The sequence below is a fragment of the Cucurbita pepo genome, chromosome LG17 (genome assembly GCF_002806865.2).
Source record: "Cucurbita pepo subsp. pepo cultivar mu-cu-16 chromosome LG17, ASM280686v2, whole genome shotgun sequence".
NCBI lineage: Eukaryota > Viridiplantae > Streptophyta > Magnoliopsida > Cucurbitales > Cucurbitaceae > Cucurbita > Cucurbita pepo.
In genome coordinates, this window is record NC_036654.1 from 2034045 (window position 1) to 2051903 (window position 17859).

The 17859-nt window shown below is 34.9% G+C and overlaps 3 protein-coding genes across 4 annotated transcripts; 1 reads left to right on the top strand and 2 right to left on the bottom strand.

The window, feature by feature from the left end:
- Nucleotides 1-4427: 4427 nt before the first annotated feature.
- LOC111778728 lies at nucleotides 4428-5438 on the top strand. Its single transcript, XM_023658704.1, has one exon. The coding sequence runs from the start codon at nucleotides 4428-4430 to the stop codon at nucleotides 5436-5438; it is 1011 nt and encodes a 336-aa protein (XP_023514472.1).
- A 6002-nt stretch (nucleotides 5439-11440) lies between these two features.
- On the bottom strand, nucleotides 11441-14499 carry LOC111779145 (probable purine permease 11). Of its 2 annotated transcripts, XM_023659220.1 has the most exons (3): nucleotides 14414-14499; nucleotides 12822-12860; nucleotides 11441-12754 (listed from the first exon to the last, which is right to left on the bottom strand). In XM_023659220.1, exons 1-3 carry the CDS (start codon nucleotides 14418-14420, stop codon nucleotides 11658-11660), a joined length of 1143 nt encoding a protein of 380 aa, XP_023514988.1. In that variant the 5' UTR covers nucleotides 14421-14499; the 3' UTR covers nucleotides 11441-11657. The 2 variants fall into 2 exon arrangements, with proteins under 2 accessions (XP_023514988.1, XP_023514989.1); XM_023659221.1 differs by lacking the exon at nucleotides 12822-12860 and having other exon boundaries at nucleotides 14414-14455.
- Nucleotides 14500-15883: 1384 nt separating this feature from the next.
- LOC111779053 (putative invertase inhibitor) lies at nucleotides 15884-16626 on the bottom strand. The gene has a single exon (XM_023659105.1). It carries the CDS (start codon nucleotides 16474-16476, stop codon nucleotides 15925-15927), a length of 552 nt encoding a protein of 183 aa, XP_023514873.1. The 5' UTR covers nucleotides 16477-16626; the 3' UTR covers nucleotides 15884-15924.
- Nucleotides 16627-17859: the final 1233 nt, after the last annotated feature.

A 17859-nucleotide genomic window follows, 5' to 3' on the forward strand; every position in this document is an offset into this window, starting at 1 on the left:
TTTACTCGGGTGTCACATGTCCACGAGCTTTCATCTCGGTTCATCCCCGACCCACATTCTATTGGAATATATAGTAACTATTAATTCTTTTTTTAACTCTCGTATCTTCACGATCACTCTCATTAACTCATTCAAATACTCGATTATCACATTTCAAAATATTCTTTAATTCAAAATATTCTTTAAGAAAGTTGAAAATGTTTATATGAACAAAAATTTTGAAAATAATTATCAAAGAGGATTGATTAAAAGGAAAAGTGTTGACCACTTCAAAAATCATTAAGAAGTCAACGCAAAAGAAATTTTAAAAAATATAGATATATATATATATATATATATATATATATATATATATATATATACTAGATTTGACCTTTGAAACAAAATATTAAATTTAATTTACTTTATTCATTTCATTTTATTTTATTCTTTTAGCAATTAAATATCTTATCTTAATCTATAAAATTCTTACCTTAAAAAAATATTATCCTCAACTTTTTTTAATTAATGCAATGAGAATCCTTAATTAACCCATCTAAAAAATATGCTAATAAGGTAAATTACCTAAAATTTCTAAGTTAAATAATTTATATGTAAAAAAAATTATTTACAACAGTTAAAAATATTTTTCATCAAAATTAATATCAAATATTTAAAAATTTAAATGAGTGAATATAAAATATTTGAATTTGACCTAATCCTTTTTTGAAATAACAAATAATGGCATTACTTTTACGGATATTAAGTCAAGAGTCAAATAGCCATTTTAATATTCATATTTAAAATTTTCTTTTATTTCTATTTTCTTTATTTATTTCAATCATCCCCATACATACACACTATTGAATTTATATTATTGATTTTTAGTTTTCATTTTTGGAGAAAAAAGTCGGCATTCAAGTCGGGATGCTAATTTTTTTTCGGAAGGACGAGATCAGCCTTGAACGGGACAAAGAAATGAGATGAAAGTATGAAGGAATTTTTCTTGTGACCTAAATGAGGATGGAACGGGAAATGAGATGAGGAAAATGAGGGTATGGAAGCTCGCTAGTCTTGAGAATTAAACCAACAAATTGATTGAAGCAAATTCGTCCAAACAAACCGAACTCAAACCAATCTAGTTAAATCGGGCCAATGTCTAACAGAAAATGGAGCTTGTAGGATCGAATTGGTTTACTACGAAACAACCTTTGCATTCACCGCACGAGTGTGCTTCTTCCAGTGATTGTTGCATAATCACCGGCAGTTCTCCTCCCTACTCGCTCAGTCGTGCACATAGATGGTGATATTATCTTCCCTTAGTTATCTATACTTGAGCATGACGAGACATGATGACAGTGAAAAATAATCTTAGATCAACCAACTTAAACGGAAAAACAGTGGCACGAAGGAGACAAGTCGAGAAACGGGAGGTCAACATGGTGAAGACATTGCACTAGAGTCAACACATAACCTGCCGTTAAACTCAATTTAGACGCTAACCCTAAGACCGAAACAAATTCGATGATGTAAGATTTTCAATTCATGACATCATCAACGAAACACTTATCTTGCATTCCCAAACCTAGTATTTGTTAAATTATATGTTTTTTTTATTGTTTACAATAATTTTTATATCATTATGTTAATTAATTAATTAATTAATTGTCTTATAGTTTAAACTTTAGTAAATAATAATGCATAAAATAATTTAAAAGTCTTAATTATATGAAAATATGCACAAAAATATCAATAAAATAGAACAGTTATATATATATATATAATATATTTTAACCGTGTCCGTACCAAGGTAGATTTACCGTATCCAAAGTAAATAGTGGAAGCGGGGCCATACTATGAGCTGTCATTTACCATATATTTCTTTATATTTTATGGAAACATTCCAAATTACTCTTTTATCCTTCAAATTCCATAAACGCCCAATAATAATATAAGGTAAGACAACCATTATATAAAAATATAATAAATAAATAAACTTTTATTATTTTTTAATTTTTATTTTCTTCTTCTTTTTGTACTTTTTTCTTAATTAATATTTTCTTAATTTTTTATTATCAAACTTTAAATTCTCTAAGAAAATTAAATAAATTGTTTTTACATAATAAAATAAACTGAAAATAATTAGCATTATTACCTTTTACAATAGGAATCTATTGCCCAATGTATCTCAAATTACCTAAATTAAATATGTAGGTTTTAAAATTGACCAAATAAATTAAATATTTTCCAAATTTTGTAATCCTTCCCCTTAATTTATGGTGAGTCATAATAATCATCCATTTAAAATATATTTTCAACTCGGTCACCCAAAATTTGTAAATACTTAGATCTACTGTTAGCAGATATTGTCCTCTTTGGGCTTTCACTTTCAGGATTCTCCTCGAGACTTTAAATGGTGTTTTGTTCCCCTCCCAACCAATGTGGGACATCCCAACATTTATGTTTGATAGCCAGCTGATTGTACTTCAAAATTTAATAGACTGATGCATTGAGTTGATAGCTTATGGATGTACTTGAATTTAATATAACGATGCATCTATGTTTCATCGATTAACTCTGATTCATACCTATTAAATGTATTACATTTTAAAATCATTGGTAAATGTAACACAATACGGTACTAGCTCATTGGCTACTCTACTTACTGGGAATGAAATCTGGTACATGTTGAATGGGACTCCCGCTTATGACATATGAGATGTGGATGATGGAGCTGCATGTTGTTGGTCTTTTCGCGCGAACGCAGCCATTTTGATCGTGGAAGCAGGGTGCAGACCATGCTCTTGCCTTTAGGCCCGTCTACTACCAATATCTCGAAATATTTGGACACCCACCTAGCACCCGCTCCACTTAGACAATTAGCTGAAAAGTTCATGATGTCTAATAAAAATATTAGTCAAATGGTATGCTTATATTTAAACATAAATGAAGGTGGATCGTTATTTGATACACTACTAATATATTCAAGATATTAATAAAAGGATACATATTAATTTTTTTTTTTTATATGTGGTTGATTTATTCAAAATATTATTAATAAAATGACACGTTCCAAGTCTTAAGCCCTGTGAGATTAAAACGTGCGAAAAGTAAAAATGTTCAAGTCTATCAGTGATAGATATGTATTAACGACTGGGGTCTATTAGTGTTAGATGCACCACTAATAGATTTCACGTATTGATTGAGATCTTTCATTGATTATTTGCTATTATGTTATTATTGATATGCCATATCATTATATTTTAAGGTCTATATATATAATTTTAAATGATTCTAGTGCACAGTAAAGAACGTAGCTAAATTGTCCAAACTCGAGCTAACCTAATGATAAGAAGGGCTCGTAAGTATTACTAACCTAAAAGATTGGAGATGTTTAGAAGTGCTGAATGATTTTGCTCGTCTAGTTTTTGTTTCAACGAAAGTCGGGGTACCATTGACGACTTTTTTGTCTGTGTTTAGAGGCAGTTCTGAAGTGTAATGATCAAGATCCACCGCTAGACCCAAAACCACTAGCAGATATTGTCCTCTTTGGGCTTTCCCTCAAGGCTTTAAAACGCGTCTGCTAGGGGAAGGTTTCCACACCCTTATAAATGGTGGTTTGTTCTCCTCCCTAACCAATGTGGGACATCACACTAAGACTTGAGTTTCGAAGAAAATGAGCCTATAACACTGTATATACGAGCTTAAGACTAAAACCCTAATTTATAAACCGTAATTGTGTCATTTGAAGCACGCGGTGAAAAAACTGAGTTACAAACGATATTTTTCATCAATATTGTGAGGAACGCTCAAATTTGATGATCGTGAACGTATAATCTGCAACCAATACCCAAAAATAGTTTTGCTCCCATCAAGTTTTCGATTCGATGAAAGTCGGGGTACAGTCGACGAGTTCATTAATTTATTTTGAAAGGAATATTTTTCAAAACAAAAGGGAAAAAAAATTATAATTTAGTCCTGGTTAAAATTTTGATTTTTTTAATAATTTTATAAAACTTATTAATAATATTTGATGGTGGGATAAAGTTATCATAAATTATTTGTATTTTATGATTGGATTAAACCATAAGAATTAATTTTAATATTTAAAAAAAATGGGAAGAGAAATTTGTAATTTAATTTGGTTGTATGTATATATATTAATGGAGTAATGTGTGCCTGAGAAACGTATGATATGAGTGATATTACCTTTTTTATTCCACTCCGACGCCATAGAAGGCAAACCTTCTCTTCTTTCTTCTTCTTCTTCAGATCTCTTCTCTGTTCTTAAAATGCCTCTCCATATCCAAAACCTTCATCAGCCTTCTTCATCTCTTCTCCTAATTTGATTTCAATTCCATTTTCAGTTTGTTTGGAGTTGCTGTTGTTTTGGTTTGATTTTGATTCGATTCTGTTATTGTTCTGATCTTCTCCTCCTCTGTCGCGGAATGAGGTGCAAGAAGCATCTCTCCGACGCCACGAGCGCCGTTGGAGTCTGCAGCACGTGTCTCCGTGAGCGGTTACTTTCTCTCATGGCGGCTCAGGCGAGGGCGGATGCACACCAACGGCAGTTATCTCGTCTTCGTGCCTTCTCGTTGGCGGAGGATGTTCCGAGGAAGTCTGATACTCTTCTGCCGCCGCCGCTTCCGCCGCCGTTGGTGTTTCCGCGGTCTGTTTCTCCGTATGTCTCGCGGCGGAAGGTTGAGGACTCTTCGTGGAGCTTTGCGAGTCCGTTGGATGATCGACATCGTCGATTTCATCACCGCTTCTATAGTACTCCGCAGGTTGGACCTACTTACTACGGCGGCGGTATTTCTACTTCTGCTTTTGTTACTACCGGCTCTGTTAGTAGAAAACAGAGGAGTAGATTTTCGTTTTGGTCTAGTCTTTTCAGGTCCAGATCCGAGAAATTGGATACGGTTCCTCGTGATTCTTCTTGTGAACCTGCTTCCTCTTCGTCTTCGTCTTGGATTTCGTCGATTTTCTCCGGAAGGAAAAGGAAGAAACAATCGAAGTTTTGCACGATTGAAGAAGCAATTGATCAGAGGAAGAAGCCTCCACAGTCGCGATTCTTCTCTCGAGGAATGTCGCCGGCCGCAGGAGCGAGCGAGGCGGACGGAGATTATGACGATCGCCGCGACGGATCACAGTTGGCGAGTGGTTACTCCTCTGAGTCCTCGAAATGGAAACCGTCTCCAATTGCGTCTCACGGATCAACGGCGAGACGAGGGAGACAAGGATTGAGTCGGAACGTTTCGAGTCTCGCGTTTTGCTTGAGTCCACTGGTGAGAGCTAGCCCTAACCACCTCCACTGGAACCAGAAAGGACTGCCGCCAGAATTGGCGTACTCCGGCGAAGTTAGGGTTCAGGCGAAGCCTCATCTCTCCGAAGCGGCGTCGTTTAGCGCGAACCGGTCTCGAAAACTTGCGGATTTCGGAAGAGTCAATATCAACCGTTGATTTCTAAGACCGTTGACATANCTCCCCCCCCCCCCTCTCTCACACACACAAAAGAGAAAAAAAAACCTACAATTACGGTTTTGCCCTCCCTCTCTACACCAATTGTTTATCTATCTTCAGCTCATTCCTCAGCGTAAAAGCTGAAAGAAAAAGAAAAAAAAAAATCGAAGGATCAAAATAGTAAAAAAAGAAAAAAAAGAATGTAAGATAGAAAGACAAAAAAAAAAAAAAATTAAATTTGTTGTTATTTCTGTATATTAATTAATTAATGTTATTTACACAGAAATGAAAATGATTTATCGGTTAATATTCGGATTTAAATATAGAATCTGTTTTTTTTCCTTTCTAATCTTTTTAAATTTATTTATTGATTCGAATATTTTCAATATTAAATAACAAAATTAAATGCTTGTCGTCGATTGGCTCGTGGTTGGATACGGTGGTTGAAGATTTGACGAGTTGATGTGGCGGCGCCACGTATACGATTACAAAGTTTTGTAGAGAAATATATTCGTTTAAATGAGGTTAAATTTATTTGTGGCCCCACCGCTTGTAGTTGTTTCCGGTTTTAAAACACGTTTACTGCGAAAAGATTCTTTCCAATCAATATAGGATCTCACAATCTACCTCCTTGGGGGTTCAGTGTCCTCGCTGACACATCGTCCGGTGTTTAGCTTTGATATCATTTGTAACAGTCCAAACTCACCGCTAGCAAATATTGTCCGCTTTAGCTCGTTATGTATCGCCGTCAGCCTCACGATTCTAAAACCGTCTACTAGAGAGAGGTTTCCACACCCTTATAAGAAATGTTTGGTTTCACTCTCCAACCCACATGAGATTTCATATAAAATCAATATAGTTTTGGTTTTAAAAAATCCAACCAATTTTGAAGTTATTTATTAGTATCATTAATAAACATAATTCAACCCGTTAAGACATTATATTTCAATCTAAAACAAGTTTATCCTTGAATTTAGCTGAATTTAACGTTTTCTCATTATTTCCGTGTATACAACAATTTTGCACACAAACCAGTAAGATCAACAAGAGCGGAAATTTTTTATAATTCTCAATTTTTTGTTCAATTACACGTCTTTCTTGGCCAACTTATATGTAATAAAGTGCTAAAAATTGTCTGTTCAAATGATTAAGACATTAATAACTTTCCCTTATAATCTCTAATACATCGTATTCTCTTGCTGGAATAGTAACATCTTACGCAAAAAGTCAACGTGAATCGGATACGGTGGCGGCAGCGGCGGAGTAGGGTGGTTGGTGGAGCAACCACCGCATAGGTTAGTTCAAAAAGGGGAAGATTGGCGGTGGGGTCAAGACGAATCTCCCAATCTCATTTCACTTCTTTTTTTCTTCTATTCCATGTCTGATTTTGCCTTGGATTTTAGCAAAAGATTCAATGCTGTTTAGGATTCTTTTTTAAAAAAACGGATATATATATATATATATATATAAGAAACTTTTTACCCGATATGATCGATCAATGAAAGTTTGAAAATGATTAGAAGTAGCTATTACATTTCGAATGACTTCTCGTAATTGCTATATATGTGTTCTTAATAAGGAGTTGAAAACTATACTATTGCTATGCGTCGGAGAGAGATTTTACTATTATTATAATTGTTCGATCCAAAGTTTCGAAACCCATTATTATCTAATGGTTAGATTTTTCTTTTCATGTTTTTGAATATTATTAAAAATAAAAGTACTTTTGTTGTTTTCAATTCAAATATTTCTAATGGTTCAAAAATTTAAAATTACTTTTTTTCAGCTTTAACGGAAACAAATTATTTATCTNAAAAAAAAAAAAAAAAAAAAAAAAAAAAAAACATTATTTTTTACCCTTTTGAGCGGTTTGTTGTTTAACTTAAAGTCACTCTCAAAAAAGATGTTCTTTGGATTTTTTTTAAAAAAATTAGACGTTGTAGTTGTGATGATTTTATAATCCATTTTGTTTATTAAAGAAACTATGGTCGATAACGATTCAAAGTCAGGAATCGATTGAATAGTTGAATTCGACGATCTGAAAAATTCAATTAACCCAACCCAACTCGTGCCGTTTGAGTTGGATTATGAATTTATTTTATGTATTGAGTTAATTTATGGATTTCCGTGAAATTAGATATGTAACCGCTCAATTTAACCTAACTCAATCCACGAACACTCTTAGAACATATCTCTTGACCTTTCGAGTTATGCTCAAGCTAATTTGAAAAATATATACAACGGAAAACATGTTTACTGTTAGGGATAGTTGACCGACGAAAACATGCTTATTCGGATGGTGACTGGGCTGGTTGTCCCGATACTCGTCGTTCTACATCCGGCTGTTATATTTATCTTGGTAACAATCTCGTTTCTTGGAGTGTCAAAAATAATCTACTTGCTCTTGCCATGACGGCTGTTGAACTTCTTTGGGTTACGCATGTTTTGCATGACCTCAAGATCCCTATTTCACAANTTTTTTTTTTGCTCTAATCCTGTTCCTCGGTCAAACATGTTGAACTAGATTATCATTTTATTCGAGAACTTGTTATTGCTGGCAAACTTCACACACAATATGTACATTTCCATCTCTAAGTTACTGACATCTTCACAAAAAGTATTTCTCGACCTCTCTTCGAATTTTTCAGAACCAAGTTTCACGTTCGTTCAAATCCGACGCTCAGCTTGCAGAGGTATTAAGGATAGTTGACCGTTTATTATAAGATATTTGCCTCTTTATTAAAGGCAACTATATTGGATTCATTTATTATTGTCTCTATTCGGTAAATGATTATAAATAGAGAACTTTCACCATCACTTAGACGTTGTGGTTTCAGCAAACATTTTCATTTACACGTCCATATTTTCTATTTATCAACTACGAAGATTCAACACAAATGCACGTGAAGAATTGAATAAGAATGAAATGAACATATTTCTACCACATTTAATAGAAACAATACAACACACTAATATATATGGCTAACCTATTCTTCTTCTCCACCCATCTCTCTTTTTTCAACCATTGCATTCAATTCCTCTTTTTCTTTTCTTCAATGTTCCTTACACCAACAATTTTTTATTCAAAATCGTCCTTGCGTAATTGGAAAGTCGTACCTGCTGACCAGCACGGATCTTTTGTTAACTAGCGATGACTTATACGGAGAGATGAAAAATCGTCCCGTGAGTTATGATGGTCACCCACTTAAAATTTAATGTCGTCGTTTGGTGATCTTAACAATCAAATGTAATAGGGTCAGACAACTTGGTCCGATCAATTAGTTGTGAAATCTAAACATTCCTTATAAGAGTGTGGAAACCTCTTCCCAATAGACGCGATTTAAAACCATGAGACTGCGGGCAATACATAACTGTCAAAATGGACAATATTTGGGACGTGTTAGACAAACACGACTCTCCACAATGGCATGATATTGTCCACATAAGCTCTCATGGCTTTGCTTTAGGCTTCCCCAAAAGGCCTCATACCAATGTCTAACACGACTCTCCACAATGGCATGATATTGTCCACATAAGCTCTCATGGCTTTGCTTTAGGCTTCCCCAAAAGGCCTCATACCAATGGAGTTAGTATTCCTCACTTATAAAGTCATGATCATTCCCTAAATTAGTCGATGTGGGACTTCCATCATCCAACACCTCCCCTCGAACAAAGTGCGCGCCTCCCCTTGATCGAGGCTCGACTCCTTTGGAGTCTTAGAGGAGGGGCTTGGCTCCTTCTCTTTAGAAGTTCTTTGTTCGATATTTGAGGATTTACCAATCTATTAGACGAACACGACTCTCCACAATGGTATGATATTGTCCACATAAGCTCTCATGGCTTTGCTTTGGGCTTCCCCAAAAGGCCTCATACCAATGGAGTTAGTATTCCTCACTTATAAAGTCATGATCATTCCCTAAATTAGTCGATGTGGGACTTCCATCATCCAACACCTCCCCTCGAACAAAGTGCGCGCCTCCCCTTGATCGAGGCTCGACTCCTTTGGAGTCTTAGAGGAGGGGCTTGGCTCCTTCTCTTTAGAAGTTCTTTGTTCGATATTTGAGGATTTACCAATCTATTAGACGAACACGACTCTCCACAATGGTATGATATTGTCCACATAAGCTCTCATGGCTTTGCTTTGGGCTTCCCCAAAAGGCCTCATACCAATGGAGTTAGTATTCCTCACTTATAAATCCATGATCATTCCCTAAATTAGTCGATGTGGGACTTCCATCATCCAACAGGACGGTTACAAATATGAGTTTAAAATAATGTTGAGTAGGATTCAATTTTGGTGGGGAACCATTGGACTTAGGTCGTATTTGTATTTATTGCCATTTGATGCTATGTCTATGTTACCTAAATTAATCCACTTAATGACTAACAAAATCATGTGCTTCATCATGATGTCATTCTCCATTTAAAAGATTCAATCACGAGCGTAGAGTTGAGATATTGTTTAGACCGAATTTAATTGTTTACATTAAACCTTTTTTCAACTCAAACGATTCATCTTAAATAATGATAACAATCCAACCCAACCATAAATTTTTTTCGATTGAGTTAGTTCTGATTGTTTATCCAAAATTTTGCTTTTATTTTTATTAAAACCAATCAAGAAGATATTACAAAATATTTTGCCCAAATTGCTTAGGAATGAATAACTCGGGTATTTATAGGAGAGGACAGACCTAGTATACAAAATTTATTCTTAAAATTTCTAAATATGTATTTCTAAAATACACAAATATCTTTATTCCTAACGTAACTTAATTTCTAAAATATATATAGTGATATGAACCAAGACATCAATTATAAAGATAAATTTTAAAAATGTGAAGAAAATGTTGTTCAAATTATCACATAATGTTGTAATTCATGTCCCATTAAAGAAAAATCAAGCTCAATTTTTTCTTGAATAATTACAAATTTCGAGTGGATAATAATTCAGACTCATGTGTTTCTTTAATGTATTTTAAAGCTTATTTACATAGTGGCTAATTATGATGCTAAAATATACATAATAGCTAATTATGGTCATAAAATAGGAAAGTTACAACTCAGAAGGTTAAGGATTTTCATTTTGATGTTATACAAAGCCATGTATGCTATTTTTGTAAAATAAAATTGAGAAAGGTAGTAAAAGAAGCAGTTGTGCTTTCTTTTAGCCAATGACTAAGCTTTTTACAATTTTATAAAGTTTAGATTGCATCATTAGAATCATTGAAGCTTGACATATCAATCTTACTTGTGGAGTGATTCGAATCTCAAACAAGTGTTCTTACCTTGAGATATTCGATCAACAATGTAATCTGAATCTAATTCCATACCATTTGGTATCAAAACTTTTCCCTTGGATTGATTCCTTATCATTTGGTATCATAACTGGCCCACAGGCCAACTAATGAAAAGAGAGTTTAGAGAGGAATGTGTTCAAGTCATGTGATCACATACCCAACATTTAGCTGGTCGGAAATTAGATCTTAGGTAGATGACCATCATAACTTGAATTTTTCTTTCCACAAGACGGATCCATGATAGTTCCAAATACCATAAACAACAACCTCAAACATTGTCCGATAAAAAAAATGTCTCAAAACATTGAAATATAGAAGCAAACAACAATGACCTGAATAAGAATATCTGATATTCATAGAAACAAGAAAATGTTCAAATGGTCAAAAAGGTTCTCTAACCTATATGAAACAACAAAGCACAAAGAGAGCTTACTCTGTTAAGATCACAATAATCTATTACTCAAGTTGAGTGGAAAATNGGTCGATTAAAATCTAAAAACATGAAAGTAAATAAAAATCAAATTGAAAAAAAAAAAGAAAAAAAAAATCTGTTCTTCCTATCGTTTCATGTCGCTTTGAGCAAGAAAGTAAACTTCAGCAGCAGTCAACAGCATTCTAAGTACATAAAAGGCTACAAATACACAAGTTATTTCGTCATCTCTACCAACTCGTCGACCTCGTGTGGGCTGTTGCAAACTTAAAAGCCACAAATTCGTAACTTTTCATACTGCCATGAAACTAAGTAAATTATGGGACATCATGAGTGCCACAGAAGAGTAATAATTCAAGACTAACCTGTTTACTTCCAAGATTTTTATACCAAATGAATGGTCTTATCTAATAAACTTAGAACAAAATACAGTGTAACATACCTGTGAACCGTGAAGACTTTGTCCGCAGGTTGCATAAGATGTGTATATCAACAAAGGAACCTCTCATCACGGGGTTCATTAGTTTTGTTTAGCCTTCTTTGTACCTTGGATTCATCAATATAGCTTTGATATAAATAAGTAAAAAAACCCCATATGGCGAGAAACAAAGCAATGATCTTCACACCATTCATCTTGTCATGGAAAACTATAAGAGCTGCAAGGGGCGTAATGGCTAAGGACACAGTACTGATAGCATTGGAGAAGAGGGACGACACGACGAAAATCAAGGTAACGATGCCGACCGAACATGTCTGCCAAGCCACAGCTGTCCCGACCAAAGTCAACACATAAGAAACTGTTCCCTTGCCAAAGCTTGCCATTTCATTAGGCAAACTCTTCCATTCAGCACTAGCGAAAAGAGCTAAAACAGAGACAATTGTGGCAACCAAAGATGTATAGATTTGCATTTCCAACACCACAGAAAAGGTCTCCCTCTTCATAACCTTCTGAAAGGAAAGCTCCATAAGAGAAAGGATTAAAGCATATAAAGCTGAAGCTGCAAGGGAACAAATGAATCCAATGAAATATTTCGGCTTAGAGACTCCAACAGGACGTTCTGGATCATCGTTGACAGCTAAAAGTGCAGAAGACGAGGAAAGGATAATCACAGAGTTTAAAATCAAAATTGTGAACTTTTGGGAGTTGATGAAGTAGGAGAAAACTGCATTGAAAGCTAATTGGCTAGCACAAACAAGTGAGTAAGTGGAGGCAGAAAGGTACACCAGCCCAGCTGAATACAACCAGTTATCAAGAGCCATAAGGGAACCAAGCGAAAAATAGATTAACAAAAGAATTAGCACGGATGGTGGGTTAGCGGAAGAAGAAGTATCCATGGGGGAACGGATAAGGAAGAAGGGGATAAAAAGAATTGGGAAGGCAGCAGTTTGAACAATAGTTGCCATCCATTTACTACTCCCACCCTGATCATAGTAAAATCTCCCTAGCAAAACAGCAGCAGCTTGACCCACAATGAGGAAAAATATGTTGAGTGACACAAAGAGCCACCATTCCCAGCGTTTTAGATTAGCTAAAGGAAGTTCATTACCAGAAGTTTCTTCTTCATCCAGTATTGATTGTTGGTTATCTGTATTTGATATGAGAAAAAAATAAAAACAAAAAGAGTTTTAGATTAGCTAAAGGAAGTTCATTACCAGAAGTTCCCTCTTCTTCTACTATTGATTGTTGGTTATCTGTATTTGATATGGAAAAAAGTAAAAATGAAAATAGTTAGGTACAAGTAGAAAGGAAATGGAATTAGCAAATAAGAAACTGGATAGGTTTTTGAAATCAGATCGTGGGGATAATTGAACTGACAGTGCAAACAAGTATTTTGGGGGTAGAAAAAGGATAGTCATTGAGGAACAAAAGCTAAGCTAAGACATAAAAGTCATGGAAAAGAAGCACGAACACAAACACAAGATATACACACGGTTCAACACAAACAGGCTGACACGTTATTTTTTAAAAGAATACTAAGATACAGGGGCAACAAGGACAAGTGTCATAAGCGCATTCTTACGGCAGTGAGACAGTAATTGATGCAGCACCTATTCTAACCCAACGAACAAGTCAGCCGTGAGAAATTTGGACTTCGCAGATAACGTCGGCTTATGCTTGCTCAAGCCTCAAGTCACGTTTGAGAGAAATGTTTTGGAAAACGTGATCGAGGAAATACATTGAAAACAATATTATAAGCTAAAAGCGATTAGTCAACAATAACGGTTTTGCTAGCATATAACCTAGGTCAGAAGAAGTGATGACTAGTCATATCCCCTATAGTACATTTTGGGATATTTTAGCCTTGGCAATCGTAGACATGATTTTGGTGAAGGATCATACACCGCTGTATTGATACAACATGAAATAGTAAAAGTTTATCTAAGATGAAAGCATGTAAAAGGGGTTTGGAATGGACATGCGACCATAGACAACACGTCTTGGACAAGCATGACCGAGAAATCCGACATACGGCCATAGACAAGCATGACTGCGACATAAAGTGCGTATAGAAAATAAAGAACCAGAAGTTTCAGTACTTCATAGACTCAATGGAAGAAGCCAGTGTCCACGAAGTGAACATATTTAAAGACAAGAGAGATTTTCTTAAAAAAAAAAAAAAAACTCTCAAGAATCTTCAATCTCCCTCTTTTCAAAAGCAAAGAGAGATTGTCAGAAGAATGTGTATAATCGGACCAGTAAATCAAAAGATAAATGTACAGCATTAAGGAGGCCACTTGAATTAACCATCCAAACATCACAAAAGAACAGTATATAAAAAAATAAAAAATAAATAAAAAAATCCCGTCAGAAACCATTCTTCAGGTAGGAATTAACATATTGCTAACAGAGCTACTTCGATCAAACGATTCAAATCAATTCATCATGGATTAACAATAGAGCATTAAATGAACACACAAAACAAAAAGAATCAAACACGATTTCACTATCATTCCAAACAACTCAAACCCACAATCCCTAATAAAACAGTAGGCCATGAACGTCAAGAACTCAACGAAAAGACCTAAATAGAAAACAAGGAAAATCTCAACTCAACCGAGCCTCAGAATAATACACAAAAACGCAAAAACAGAAATCTAAGCTTGAGAATTCCATTAACGTCTCTCTTTCTCCATGATTCTAAGCATCAATGAAATCAAATTTCTGAGTGCATTATGAATTTAAACCATATCTAAACAACCATTGATTCAACTACTTGAGAAGGAAAATTGAAAGAGAGAAAAACCTGTCATGCTGTTGAAACGGGAAGAAGCTCTGCCTCGGAAACAGAGAAGCAGATTGGAAAAAGGGCNTTTTTTTTTTTTTTTTTTTTTTTTTTTTTTTTTTTTTTTTTGCTTAAATTCCAAAACAGAGTTTAAATTTTGGATTTAATCGTTAATTAATTATCATGCTGACTTGGAGCTCTTAAAAGACGCCACGTGTACATCAGCAGCTACAACATTGATTCCTAAATAGTCGGATAGAATTTTATGAAAACATTAGGACTAAATAGACCAACTTCAAATAATTAACTGAGTAAATCCAGACCATATTTAATTGAGGGCAATTTTGAGAATAGGATGATTAAGAAAATGAAAATTATTATACGTACCAACAAGATGTACTTTTTTTTCCGATGATTTGATCATAGGAATTTCATGGTTAAACGTGCTACTTAGAGTATGAATTTTCCTATAATGCATGTGAGTGAGAATAAAACATGTCGGAAAAACTTGTGTTGATCTGTATAGATAGTCTTCACTCTTAGAAGCGAGAAGTAGATAACGTGACCATGCCCAAGAGAATGTCGAGGTCATCAAGGGTCAGAGACGGGATTATATTCTCGTCACTGCCTAACACACTGCTTCATCCCTGTCCCGCTTAATATAAATATATTTTCAACCCATATAAATATATATAATAATTTTTTGGCTAGATTAAAAAAAATTTAATTAATTAATTTTAAGAATCTAATTATAATATTTTAATTGTTAAAAATATGCTTATGAAATACATGATTTATTAGGATTCTTTTTTAGAATNTTTTTTTTTTTTTTTTTTTTTTTTTTTTTTTTTTAAAGATTATTAAACTAAAATATAAGACAAATTCTTAGAGCCTCTTTAAGCATAAAATTCAATATCAAACCTAATAAATCACGGTTTTTAAAGTTTTCGAACAAATTAGTGATCGATGGAGACAAAATCGAAAGTTTAGAGATCTATTAGGAATTTTTTCTAACAGCCCACCTCGTCACGTATCGCCGTCAGCCTCATAGTTTTAAAATAAGTCAGTTAGGAAGAGGTTTCTACACCCTTATAAGAAATGCTTCATTCTTCACTCCAATCGACGTTGGATCTCACAATCCATCCATTTTGGGTCCTAATGTCCTCGTCAACACACTACCCTTCATTCCCCTCTCCAATCGAAATTAGATTTCACATTCCACCCCTCTTGGGGCCCAGCGCCCTCGCTGGCACACCACCCTGACTCTCATACCATTTGTAACAGTCAAGTCCACAGCTAACAAATAGTCTCTTTTGTCCCATTACATATCATCATCAGTCTCACAATTTTAAAACATGCCTATTAGAAAAATGTTTCCACACTCTTATAAGAAATGTTTCGTTCCCCTCTCTAACCAAACTAGAAGAACAAAAGTTCATAGAGCTATTAAACATTTTTTAAAGTCGTAGAATCAAATAAACACAAACTTAAAGTTGACGAACTAAATTTAAACATATATTTTAGTATAAATGTTAAGAAAGCATATTGATAATTGAAAGAGCTATGGCAGTCAACTTAAAGGTATCATTATTCCACCTCGTCAATGGCGATGAGAGGCCTTCTTTTTCCCTAAACCCATCTTCACAAACCCTACCAGCATCCATCACTGAGCTCACTTTGATATTAACATCATCATACCGCCCTTCCTTGTATGCCTTCTTCCCTTCTTCTACACTAACAACTGCCTCACAATACACCTCCAAGCAATCATTTAACCTAGCCCTTTTGTATGGATCTACTTCCTTTTTATGCAATAGACCTTCCACGTACTCGGCCGAGTTGCTCACGTTGTTTCCAATCAAATGTAACGAGATGGCTCCGAGTTTACGAAGATCGGCCGAGTCGCTACCTGGGTGGGAACGGAAGGATGAAACGCAGAACTCGTAGTCGACGTTTGGGTTGTTCTTTTCGCATTTCTTGCAAGTTTTTTCGACGAAATTGGCAACAACAATGGTGGTAGAGATGTTGAAGATGATCATGGAGATGATGATCATGAATGGAAATGATGAGGATTTGGGGTTCATGATTATGATGATTATGATGATTGATTTGTTTTGATCACTTTGGGATTGATTTATAATGTTTTGAATTGAAAACTATATGGTTTTGGTGGGTGGAAGAATTTGTTGCAATGCTTTTTCTTCAAACAACTTCAATCTACTTTGATTAAGGGTAAAGTGAAATCTTCTCAATTTGATAACGATTTCGATGTTTATGAGCTATGTTAGGTTATCAGGTTATGTGAGATTCTACATCGATTGGAGAGAAGAACGAAATATGTCTTAACAGATGCATTTTAAAAACAGTGAGCTTGAGTTAAAAAATACTCTGTGTTAGTACATGGACAGAACCATTAATACCATATAGCATTCAAAAATTTGGAGACAGTCTGAAATTTTAGATTGGTTGGATTAGTGACCCGAGCAATCTGAATAAAGTTTACTACTCAACCCTTTATTTTTTTAGTTGGGTTAAGTTAGTTTGTCAGGGTTTAAAAAATACGACTTATTCACTGTACATGTTACGATTTGTAACCCTATTTTGGATTGGTCGAGGTGACCTCTTAAAAAAAGTAACATGTATGTCTTAATGATCTCTACAAGTATTATTTGAACTACCGGTGAAAATACCCACCCGCATGTGTCTCACACGTATGCGGGAGGGTCACCCACCCGTGGACCCACGCGTGCCTACACACGCATTGAAGATTGCATAGTGACTGGCTTTCAAACTCCAACAGATGCAGATTCTCTCGAACTTTCTTGGCGTGACGTGTCGCTCATTGGTTGGTGATCACTACTCTTTAAGCACGTGTTCGATCCCTTGCGAATGCGCTTTATTGAATTTTTCTCTGATTTTTGCTTGGCTGCCACCTGCCCTTCTAGATCCCGCCTTCGAGCAGTGTTCTTTGTTTTTGCATTCATTTTTCATCCGATTATCAACTTTTTTCTCCACAAATCCGACAAAAAAAAAAAATTAATTTCTTTCTATTTTTATATTTTTTTCTACCTAATTTAATTCAATTTGATTTCCTACAAAATTATCTTCAGTAGCGTTCTTAGAGGGGAACGAACGAGTGTCAGCGAGGATGCTAGGCTCCGAATGAGTGAATTGTGAAATCTATATCGATTAGAGAGGGAAACGAAATATTTTTATAAAAGTGTGAAAACCTCTTCCTAACAAACGCGTTTTAAAAACTTTGAGGGAAAGCCCAAAGATGACAATATCAGTTAGCAACGAGTTCGAGCTGTTACATCTCCTCTCGATCTTGACCCATTTTTCTTCTATGAATTTATGTCAATTCATATTACGCAACGTAACTTTACCATCAACGAGTTTTAACATTCACGACAATTGATAGATTAAATTAAAAATCGTTAAAACACAAGCGACTAAGTTGACAGAAA

Bases quoted from the DNA above. Each gene is read 5' to 3' on its own strand.
- LOC111779053 (XM_023659105.1), bottom strand. From the start codon at position 16,476: ATGAACCCCAAATCCTCATCATTTCCATTCATGATCATCATCTCCATG.
- LOC111778728 (XM_023658704.1), top strand. From the start codon at position 4,428: ATGAGGTGCAAGAAGCATCTCTCCGACGCCACGAGCGCCGTTGGAGTC.
- LOC111779145 (XM_023659220.1), bottom strand. The intron at 12,755-12,821 runs GTAATGAACTTC...TATCAAATACAG, and splicing joins AGAAGAAGAGGGAACTTCTG to ATAACCAACAATCAATACTG.